General features: G+C 32.8%; 1 protein-coding gene across 1 annotated transcript; it reads right to left on the reverse strand.

Moving 5' to 3' along the window:
* Positions 1–5,483: 5,483 nt before the first annotated feature.
* Positions 5,484–7,782, reverse strand: LOC137400989 (uncharacterized). Its single transcript, XM_068087328.1, has 2 exons — positions 7,606–7,782; positions 5,484–5,885 (listed from the first exon to the last, which is right to left on the reverse strand). The coding sequence occupies exons 1-2, from the start codon at positions 7,780–7,782 to the stop codon at positions 5,649–5,651; spliced, it is 414 nt and encodes a 137-aa protein (XP_067943429.1). The 3' UTR covers positions 5,484–5,648.
* Between the last annotated feature and the right edge of the window lie 5,111 nt (positions 7,783–12,893).

A 12,893-nucleotide genomic window follows, 5' to 3' on the forward strand; every position in this document is an offset into this window, starting at 1 on the left:
TGTCAGCAGCGATGTCTTTCTCGCCAACATACTTAAAGTTAGGAAACTTTGGAAGTTCAAGGAGTTCTTTTTCCCCTGAGTGTCGATACCAGATATGATATTTTCCTGCAACAGTCAAGAGCGCCACTAACAATGCCTAACATATGATAACAGATATAATACTAGATATGATAACAGATATGGTGCTTCTCTGAAACAAGCAAGAGCGTCACTAACAATTCCCAAGGTATGATACAGATATGATACCAGATACGATACTTTTCTCTAAATAGTCAATTGTACTACTAGCTATGCTTAAGCAATTGGTATCCCATAAAGTTACGATTCATGAATCACATTTTATTTTTAACCAAAATAGTTGAGTCAACTTATTTGCTTTGTACGTTCATTCTTACATCCACAGGTACTCATCTGCTCCATTTTGGATACTAATACACAAAAGATGATTTGTCATAAGTTTCAATAAAACGCAATCATATGCCTAGGAATGACATTGATGTCAAGCAAACAATCTAAAGTTGTTTTGCTGCTGATATCATTGATTGTATGGCATTCTTATAGAGCGAAATCGCCATGATATCTCTTCTTTCCCTGTGTGATGGCATGCAAGTATTGTATGATAAAATTTGTATTAATAATGGTTAGCTAGTTTGCAATTTTTTGAAGAAACAATAAAAACACACAAGGTTTCCCAAAGTTTGGGTAAATCTTTCTATACAGGTTTTAACACAAATGCAACCTGAACCACAAATTTCATTCTGACAAAACCAAAAAAGTTTACGTACATCTGTGAAAGGTGCCCAGTCTTAGGTTCCAGCATTTTATTCAAACACTTGAAAGTTATAATCATGAAGGTCTTACTGTAAGTCAAAACAAAAATCTTGGTGAAAACCTCTTCAAAACAACATCGCTAATCAACACCCCTAATCAAAAAAGTTTGCGAAGTTTAAAAATTTTCACAACTCATGATCATTTTTAGGTATGCAAATAAATATTTACTTTTTTTAGCTATTTTTAGCTATAATACACAATTTTTATATAGAGCATAAAGGTTACCGGATAACCTTGTGTGGAATCCTCTCTTTTCACCATCTTTGATAAAAGTCGACTTTGAAGATTTCAAGCCCATAATTTAATCAACAAATGAAACTCTTTAGCTATAAAGCCTTCTCTTCTAGCCGCTCACACAATCAATTAATATTTATTGACAAAATATTACGATTATCGGTTTGCGTGGCGCTACAGGAAAACCATTGAAGTGAAACAATAACTTTTTTCTGGTTTAACTAGTCATGCCAGTAAAAGCTGGGTATAGAATTTGTTTATACTATCTAGTTAATCATATACAAAGGTTATTGATAGCATGATACATATCCAAATGATTAATAGGCATTCTAAAGATATCTGATTGCACGCTCTATTGAACACTAGCATTCCTACATTAGCTGTTTTTAAAAACAACTTTCATTTGCTCCTCCATGGTTGTTTTAGGTTCTTTGTTTTTAGGTGTGTATTGAAACATTGCAAGTAAATAGTTTGGCCACAAACTCATCTGATGCAATCATAAGTCAGCTTGACTCTCTTTTAAGTAACTAATAAGGAAAATTTATTAGCTGCAAAAGGGATATGTTGTAATAATTAACTTGGGATGTAAACACTCTAAGTGTATAGATATATATATATATATAAAAACTGTATCTTCACTATAGTTTTCCTGAGTGGGTGGTAATGCCTACTCAAGTTTGAGTTTCCTACCAGAGACCAAAGAGTTTGTGCACTTGCTTCAATATTTGTCATTTTCAATACCATGCTTTCTGCAACTCACTTGCGTTGAGTGTTGCCACTACTTGGGAAAGCGACATTAGATGTGCAGGTGTTGTTGCTCCCTATGCTTGAGTGAATACTGAAAATAGAGTTGGTTTTACTTTCCAGCAGCATACACCTCTTCTTCGAATAGGAAAAAATCTTCACTTTTCCCTTGTTTGTTGGCTACCTTGTTAGTCATTGGGCACTGCTATATTTCTTATAGCAGCCTTCTTGTTCTCCTTGTCACAAGCTGCAGTGTCTAGCTAGCTTGCCAAGACATGCTGATAAGTCTGACTGAAGAGGTTCCAGAAGAGTTTTGCCCAGAGACTCTAATTGACCTTTTTTAGAGCTTCCTAACATTGTTGTGGTTTATTGAGTGCATACTCGTCACTTAGACTTGTGTACGCTACACCTGCAACATGATTGTGCTACTCAGTGTATGCATGTCTAACTAGCTGTTGACATCCACTGATGATGCATTGAGTGTTTTCTGGTGCCTCCTTGCACAGTCTGCAGCTTAGATCAATTCTAGCGAGAAAGATCTGCGCTTGAATTTTCCCATTTAAAAACACTTGCTCCTACATCATAAGCAAAACTCAATTGGCAGCTTGACCATCTTTGTTAACCACATAACCACATTTGTTCAGCCATATATGTGTATATATTTTAATATATACACATTTATGTAATAATATATATTAAATATGTTATAAAACATTAGAATTTTATATAAAATATATAATATACCAATATATATAACTTAGCTTATATATATATATATATATACATGTATATATATATATATATATATATATATATATATATATATATATATATATATATATATATATATATATATATATATATATATATATATATATATATATAATGGTAATGGGAATGGTAATGGGATTTGTGTCCCTTGCCTAAGCTCTGAGCTGCACTGATGAGGCTTCAATAGCTGAAACAGTACTGTCTGTAGCATGAGTATATGCTCCCTCGCTTCGGTTTGGTTGAGCACTCTGTGAGATGTGTGGCACTATTAGCCTTTGTGCAAAGCTCATCACTTTTGTGATTTGAGCACTCTGGTGCCAGCACATTGACTTTCTTAAAGTCTGTGAGACAGCCTAGTTGTATCTTGGCAGAAAGTCAACTCTCGTTGGTAATGGGATTTGTGTCCCTTGCCTAAGCTCTGAGCTGCACTGATGAGGCTTCAATAGCCGAAACAGTACTGTCTGTAGCATGAGTATATATATATATATATATATATATATATATATATATATATACAATAAAGTATAGGCTAAAAATCAGCATAAAGTGCTCGATATGAAAGTAGATTTACTATAAACTTGGTAAGAAATTTATTAAAATTACTAAGTAATTTTTATGCTTAGTCAAATTTTAATAAATTTCTTACCAATTTTATGTATATATATATATGTCATTTCAAAGAAACTAAGTAAAAACGATAGTTCTAAACTTTGCAATTTAAGTATATTCAAACTAAACCATTTTTGATTAAATGTAAGTCACCAAATTTTCAGAGTGATTGGTTCCTGTAACTGTTAGGAGGTAATAACTCTCATTTATCTATCATGGTAAAATGAGTAGAGGCCTGCGTGTATTGCTAATTATAGCTAAATAAATTGGCAACATGATATGATTAGTAGTATAGTGCACGCTAAAGATACGACTTCGATCCTTTCCAGGGTTGGCATCATATGGTGGAAAGATCGTATGTAGGGGTATAGAAACCATTGTAATTATATAATGCAAACATCCTTTGGTGAAAATCATCCAATATTTTATATAAGTGCTGTACATACTAAAAATTAGTAACAAAATAGTATGTTAGCCTTAGTAACTGCAGTTACCTACAGTTAATTTATTGTATTTAGGATATTTAGTGGTTATGATCTGCAATAAAATGTAATTCAGTACGTATTTTAGAGAGTTATTTTCTTCAAGACAGACGTACGTATAACATAATCTTTGAATTCATCTCAAATAAGTATAGCCTACCAAACACACACTCACACACACACTTAAAGCTAAGTTTTAGTACGTATTTTTAACTATTTTACTGAAATTCAACTTTTTATCACTAAAGTTTTATCACTTATCGGTTTCTGCCTTCGCTTTCACTATAACTTTTAGCGGGCTTTATGAAAACCTTTTTCAACCCAATTTAGCAAGAAAGCCCAAACATTGTTGTTTTTGTAATGTAGCAGATTTTTGTTAGCAGGTTAAGAGAAGTTGTCCAACCACTGACCAGTTTGAAGAACTTGCAACTCCAACTTTGCTATTAGTTTTGCAAAGAAAATATTACTGCTTTCCACATGTGAATTGGTGAACTGAAAATAATCGGTCATTGTGTTTCTTTCAGGCGTTGTAAAAAGGATTTCGGCGAACAGATTGTCGATTTCCTTGTTAATTATACATTAGTCACAAGCACACCGACTGCCAAATTTGAACTCGGGCAAAAATTTGTTGCATGTGTATGGTGAAACCAGACTCATATGGTGAGGGAAAAAGGTTATCATGTTTAACTTCCTTAAAGGTTGACTTGCAACAAAATTCAACTTACAGTTATCTGGTATCAAAAGATTCACCATGTCTTACTCTGTTGTGTTATAAGTGCCAAATATGTGGAAATGTGATTACAAGCTCTTAAATGCTCAAAAACGAAAAGCCGTCGTAGATTGGAATCTCTTTATTTCGAATACGTAACCACGAAACTTGGTTATCGTCTTGTCACGTATGTTCTCATGTGAATTGAAAAGCCAATTAAAAGCTCAATATAAAACTTATCGTAGCACTAGTTTATGACAAACACTTCAGGTTTTACCGAAGACCCCGTAGCAAATATAGATGCTCGGTACTTTAAAGTTTTGTTTCGGCATTATTCAATCGTCAAGTCGTAATCTAATCATGTGACCCAATAACTCAAAAATAATTTTTGCAGCACTTTTCGATTATCACAGGTGACTAACAGGCTCGTCATGATTATCAGACAATGATATGTACTCCTTCAAGCTAAGGTTAAAAAGTTTAACGATTTTTTACGGTAAGTTATAAGATATCAGTGCTAAAAGTGACAGCATTACAATGACGATAAAACAGACGCTTAAGAACAATAGGCATAGTTTTATTGAATGCGTGAAGTATATTTGTGAAAATGTTTCAATGAATAAGGTTGCAAGAAAGTGTAAACACAAACCATCTCTCACAACTACATCACATTTGAGCCGTTTTGTAAAGGGAATCCAAACTACGACGGTCTCGTGTGGCTGCGATTTTCTGTTCGTTTTTTTAGCTTTTAAGAGCTTGTAATCACATTTCCACATATTTTGCACCTACAACACAACAGAGTAAGACATGGTGAATCTTTTCATATCAAATAACGGTAATGTGAATTTTGTTGCAAGTCAACCTTTAAGCGAAAATATCGTATATCAAGGTAATCATATCTTGAGGGTGCGCTGTATTCTGTTTTAGGTTAGTGTGATTTTGATATCACATCATGAAAAATAAATTATTATTCTTTCTGACAAACCACACAAAGAAAGTTGTTTGTAAGTAAACTAACCACAACAAAAGTTATACAATGTATCAAATCATTAACACTAAGAAAACATAATATTTGAAATACCATCATCGGAGTGTTGGTCTGGTTCTATGAATATTAGTAATAGTCTTCTCTTTCTCATAAAGCCAACGTTTACAACAAAACCTTGCTTACAATATAACATATCTCTTCCTTTTCATGTGATTGGTTACAATAAAAAACATAGTAATTTCTCACACTAAACTAACTGAGAGTCAAACATGGCCGTTTACTATCTTGTATAGAGCCACTTGTCACTCCCGAGGAGTTCCTCGAGTTCACGGTTAAATGGCTCAAAGAATTCATCCATCATAGCAATTGTCTCTCGCAAGATAGGCTTAACAAGAAAAGGAGGAGTTGGAGCGGGTGTGGTTGGTGGTTCAACGTACCTAAGGCCAACAAAGTCGTAGATATCTTGCATGACGGCGCCTGAGTTTGCCGAGTATTCCTCTATCTTAACGAAGAAGATCTACAAGAACAAGACAGCTAGTTGCACTATTGTTCATGCTCGAGTTATGGGGTAGGGTTAAGTGTTCACTTCCCAACCAAATAAATTAGTTGGAAAATAAGAAATTAGGCTACAAAACGTGTATATCTGCAGAAGTACTTTCATTACGCTTTTGTGCATTTCTACTTTCTGAACAGTGATTTTAGTCGATTGATTATAGATTAATAATAATTGATTATCGATTGGCGGTTATATTATTAATATTCTTGAACTAATTTCACTTGATGTTAATTCATGTTTTTCATGTGCAGAAGCGGTTTATAGTGTAAAGCAAATGATTTTAATTTATATGAGTAATAGATGAACAGTACTATCAAAAATTATTCTACAACATTCTTAGAATAGATTTCTGAAAAATATCAGTATTTTCAAGTCAAAGTTTCTAGTATTTACCAAGTGTAAGTTCATTTTATTTCAAATGTATCTGTCTATTGAAGTATGCATGTGTACTGGGAGAATTCATGAGCTGCTCAATAAATGTAGTACAGTTATGTAAACTTTTTAGTAACGAAGAACCTGCGAGTTCTGAGCAACAGACCATTCACTATGTTTCCATGATGCGCAGTGCTTCGGAGTTGCGCTATCTCCGAATCATGGAAACGGCGTCTTCGCACTGAAATCACTGCGCACTGATCAGTGCGAAGCCAGTGCAAATTCGCAGCAAAGAAACAGCGACTGCGCAGTGGCTGCGCATAGCTCTCATGCCGTGGATACGGATTCTTCGAAGGCCACACACTAGTACAAAGGTTGTCCTGCTAATCTTGTTTTTTTTTATTCTTCCGATCTTCTTTCACCTAAATTTAATTATGGTCTGCATTCACGAGGATGATGAGGTGATTACTTTCCTGGACTTTGTTATCGATGCCAACACATTTCGAAAAATAGGTGGCATGTCCTGAATTAACGTATAAATAATTTATTACTTAAAAATACTTATTAAAAATATATTACTTTGTAAAAAGTGTGTTAAGGTTTGTAAAACCTTGTGAATGTGTATTGTAAATAAAAGTATAATGACGACATAATTATAAAAAGACCGTTTATGACGTTCGGTATCCGTGATCGATTCTATTTCTCCATCAGGCGATTCGATTTATACAATTTCTCTTCTCTGGCTAATTTGCTGAAATTCTGAAAACCACTGCGCAGCATGGAAACGTACAATCCCCTCGACTTCGGAGGGGGGCTGCTTCGCAGTACTGCGCACCATGGAAACATAGTGATTGTGCGCTCAGATATATATAATTCAGATTTGTCTTCTCGTTCAATTTAGTAGCATAAGAAAGAATGAACAGGCAAGCAAAGCAATTCATTTTATAATTTAAAAAATTTCACTAAGCTTTCATAAAGGCTAGTTTCAGCAAAATTGTTAACAACCAGAGGGCTCAAATCTTTTGGAAACGATTTTATATTTTATAATAATTTTTTCTTGGCAGCTGCTGTTAATTATTCTCTCAGCATCTTGACTAAGTAATATTGAGTTTAAATAAGAGTTCAATTGAATAGGCTGATTAGTCAATGTGATTGGTCAATGTGATTGGTCAATGCTAGTAATATAAATGTTATAGGGGAATTATATCAACCAATTTTACTCAGTAAACTGTTAGTGGTCAGGCTTATTGAGCGAATATCTCTGCTGATGCCAGATGCTCTGCTAAAAGGTTACACTCTGTCAACCAACCTGGGACATGGTAATCTGATTAAGGACATGGTTTAGGTGTGTAGAGTAGCAGCTAGCATAAAGCATTTGTGTTTCATCAAGGGCAGGAGTACCAAAGAAAGTATTGTGGCCATAGACACATCCAGTTGGTCCATGGGCACTCATGCAGCTCTTCGCCTGCTCTATTCCAGTACTCATGAGATCATGGAGGACCTGATTGCCAACAGTGGTCAAGTTTGTTCCTGTCTGTTAAAATATTGGATTTATTTATTTTCATAACAAACTACGCCGCAAATTTATTACATTCAACTTGTTAAATATTTATTATGTTCTATTAAGGGGCAATCATCAACTACATACTTCAAATGCCAACAAATTTGAGAGTGTAATTTTCTCTAAAACGTGATAGTTATCTTCATAATTATGATGTACATGTATATTCGGTGTCATGTTTTAAATAAAATTTGCTCTATTACACAAAAAACATATATATGTACTAAGTGTATATACTATAAATATATAGTATACACCTAAAGTCAGGTATATATGGCTGAAGTTGTCTTACCATGATAAAAGGATAGAAATACTCTGCAAGAGCTCTGTCAGTTGGATTCTTAATCGTGATTATGAACCTCTGGCTCGACGTGTCGATGAATGAGAACATGGCTGTCGGTAGGTCCAGATAGGGTGTAGAAGACGAGTTATCAATCTATTAAACAGACAGATCAAATTGATAGAGTTATCCTCACATTATTAAAACTATGTGAAGCCTTTCAAAGCAGACACATAGGAAAACCAACAGGTATATGTTATCAAGGCAAATAAGTTATAAATATTGTAACTTACACTAGAGGTTGTGAGGCAGTTTTCACAATGTAGATAATAGTTCTGTTGGTCATCTGCAGATCCAACAGAGCTCAATGGGACAGGCTCAAAATATCCAGCCAATGTTCCGTCTTGTAGTTGATCAATTGGACAAACATCTGTGACAAATAACAAAATACAATGCTTATATTTAGTAAAAGGTGTGACTTACTCACCTTATGCGTATCCAAAAGCAAGTCTTTGTAGTTAATACCACTAAAAGTCTACCTAAAGTGCACTCTACAATAAAAACGAAACTATTGTAGAGGAAAATAATATTAACAAGGGTACAAAAAAATTACTTGGCTTTACTGAGAAAATTTCAGTCACTTATACCAACAAAATAATAAGTCCTTTTCCTTTTCTGCTTATCACCTGAAGAGCACAGATGAGTTTGAAAGATATTTGCACTTGCTACGCTAGATATTTTTTCTTTAACCATATATAAATATATATGTATATATATATACATATATATATGTTTATTTCTGCTGATGCCAGAGATAAATATATATACATGTATATATATGTATATTAGATTCATATACATATATATGTATCTAATATACATACATATGTATGTATATACATACATATACATATGTATATACATATTTTATACTTATATAGAAACTATATATATATATACATATTATATATATAAATATATATATACATGTATATATATACATGCATACAATATCAACAAAAGTTTCTCTCAAAATTAAAATTTGGCCATTGTTGTACTGATTATATACGTTTTTAAGAGATATACGTAATTAATTAGGAGATACACTTTATTAAGAGATATTTGTTATTAATTAAGAGATATACGTTACTAATTAAGAGATATATGTTATTAAGAGATATACGTTAAGGATTAAGAGTTATACATTGCTCGCCATCATAGTTCAGCGTTAGATTTATAATAAATGCATATGTGCACACAACTCACAAAAATTATTCATCAACGGCCGTCGCAAACCCTTGTACTGAAATCTTATCAACAAATTTAACCATTATTCAACGAAGTCGTTTAGCATAATAACGACACAAAACACATATAAATCTATTTAAATATGTTTCCAAGTCTTTATTATTTGTAGAAAATTTCTTAAACCTTACCCATCTGATCGGATTATACATAAATAGACAGATTAATTTGGCCTAAAATCGCTATTTAAACTTTGACAAGCTTTTTTAAATCAAAATTAAGACCGGCCAACAACACGCATATAAAGCCGTGCGACTGAGAGTAGAGCCATTATGTTGTTCGTATTTTACGGGAAAATGTGCACATTTCACCAATCTATGGCATTGTCCAATTGCCGAAGGTTTCTGTAATTAACGTAAAAGTACTGAAAAGTAATCGTTTCTTCTTTGCCAATTTTAAAGTAGGTAATTGACATTTTGGACACTTATAATGAGTGCTTTAGTATTCCAACTGATGTCCAAAGCAGTAAAAGTAAAGGAAATGACGATGATATATTTTTTAACGATTCTTATAAGATTATTACAGTGTTCAATTATAAGAATAATTATTCTATTTTATAAGATTTAATTATAAGAATAATCATTCGAATTTACAAGATCGAAGTATGTAGTGACCGATGTTGTGCAATATGTTACTGTTATCATATTTTCTAAATAATTTTGTTAAATAGATTTTCTAAAAATCTAGACAAATATCATAACTTCTTGATATTGGTTGCTATAACGTTTGGAAATGTAAACAAAATTGTGCATTGGTTTTCTATCATTACTGTATTACTATATTAATGATATTGGTTATTCTAATAACATCAGTGCATTTAACTTCTAATATTGCATATCTCCTATTGCAGGGGAGAGATATAAACATATAATATTTTCCTTTCATTATTGCTGTATGTTGTACATAATAACACCCAGTACATTACAGCTACCATTGCAGCTACTATTGCATTTATCCTATTGCACTGTAGTGCCATTTGACTGCTAATATTGCATTTCCCATCAATACCCTTTCTTTTTTCCAATGTCACTTTGGTCCTGGGCTGTATGACGGGAATGTCTAGTGCTGTTGTATAGAGATTGCACTAAACAATGCAATGCGGGCCCACAATTGCATTGCATTGCATTGTTTAGTGCATGCATGTCCCAGAATTATTTATATACATACATATACATATATATATATACATGTATATATATATATATGTAAATATATATATAGATATATATATCTATATATATATATTTACATATATATATACATATATATGTATATATATATATATATATATATATATATACATATATATACATATATATATATATATGTATATATGTAAATATATATAGATATATATATATATAAATGATTCTGCTTATGCTATTGTATAGAGATTGCACTAAACAATGGTATGCTGTCCCACAACTGTCTCTAAAAGATATCTAGATTCAAAATACCACGTAAAGAATTATATATAAATAATTTAAATATATATATATTTGTATATATATGTGTGTATATATATATGTATATATATATGTATATTATATAATTATGTATATATATATATATATATATATATATATATATATATATATATATATATATATATATATATATATATATATATATATATATATATATATATATATATATATATATATATATGTGTGTGTGTGTGTGTGTGTGTGCATGCATGTGTGTGCAAGCGCATGCACACGCATGCATGCACACGCACGCATGCGTGTGTGAGTGACTGTGCACGTGTGTGTGTGCATGTGCGTGTGTGCGAGTGTGTGTGCATGCGTGTGTGTGTGCGTGTGTGTGTGCGTGTGCGTGTGCGTGTGCATTTGCGTGTGGGTGTGCGTGTGTGTGTGCGTGTGTGTGCACGTGCGCAATCAAATGGCATATATAAACACATGTATACCTATATATATATACCATGTCAGGTCAGAAATGATCAAGGTCATACAGACATGACTGATTAGTTCCACTTACCAAATATCGGCTCTCTGTCGCTGTTTATGAAGACATCAGCATACCTGGCCGTAACGTCGGGATGCTGCTTGATCCACCGAGATATTTCACCGGTGCCACTTCGCCGAAATCCTAGCTGTATGATTCGAGCTGTGCACACCAGATCCGCGCTAAATATAACACAATGGTTGAGAACTTAATAAAATGCCTAAATTGTATTAAAATAATTAAAATTAAACGGTAAATGGTTTGATTAATTGTTTTTGCAGTATGATAAATGGTAAAATAACAACAAGCAATAATTACTATGACATTATTAATATTTGTGCTTTAAAAATTTCATAATTTATAAATAATATGGCAAAAAAATGCACAGTGTGTGTTATTTTTCACGCCATATTATTTATAATAACTACTCAAACAAGTGAAGTATTATTAGTTTATGTAGAAAAATACAGGGTACTTCTAATCCAGATATCTTTTAAAAACAATTGTGGAGCAGCATTGCATTGTTTAGTGCAATGGCATAAACAGAATAAATTTCTATTTTGCATTCTTTTTTAGAAATTATATTGTCAAATGTCTATGGAAATCTATTTTCTAATCAAACTTTTTATTGAAATGGGGCAGTAATTTATGACGGTTGGACTCACTTTCCATTTTCAATGTCCTCCAGTGCATCGTCACCACATGATGAGGCTGTGCAGTGACTGAAGCAAGTGGCATTTGAAATTTCGGAGAGAATGCTGGCTTGGTCACAATTTTCCGGCGTTCGAAGTGTGAATGGATACACCTCAGCTGGTACCTCCTGCCACGAGAATAAAGTGTTCTTTCTAGCACCGAAGGTTGTTTTTTTCAAATCTTTCATTCAAAAAGTTGAGAGAAGCAAAACACGCCATTACGGCTTTACAATACACCTACTTAGCTTGATCAATAATGTTAATGAATAGTCAATTAGGGTGACATAAGATTAATGCTTCGCTGCTCACATCTTGTGCTATAGAAATTAGAAACGTATTGTCATGTTATGGCATGCTCTGGCAGGTTCTTTCTTTATTGCTTTGAAATTAATTTTCTGCCTGGGCCAGTTTTAGAAACAAACACTTATAGTTCCTAATAAGGACTAATTTAATAATGGTAATATGAGCGTGAACCAGCATGTTTTATTAAGCTGCAAAGCGAATGAAAGACGTTTAAAACAATAATATGAATAGAAATTAATGACTCAAGACCAAATTTGCACACACGCAGCATTATTGTGCTATAGCTTTTTTGTAATATCTAATTTTTCCTCTTTTTGTCTAGTTGATTAAAATTTTGAAGTAGTAGAGAAAAGAATAGTTTGAAAATAAATTGCGACAACAAAAACACCAACAAGCCAGATTCTAACTATTGACTTTCTGAAAGTAGCTGTTTTTGTACAAATCTCTAATAAAAAAGAGATGATTTCGTATCACATGTCATATTCTATACC

The sequence above is a fragment of the Watersipora subatra genome, chromosome 7, assembly GCF_963576615.1.
Source record: "Watersipora subatra chromosome 7, tzWatSuba1.1, whole genome shotgun sequence".
In the NCBI taxonomy this organism is placed as follows: domain Eukaryota; kingdom Metazoa; phylum Bryozoa; class Gymnolaemata; order Cheilostomatida; family Watersiporidae; genus Watersipora; species Watersipora subatra.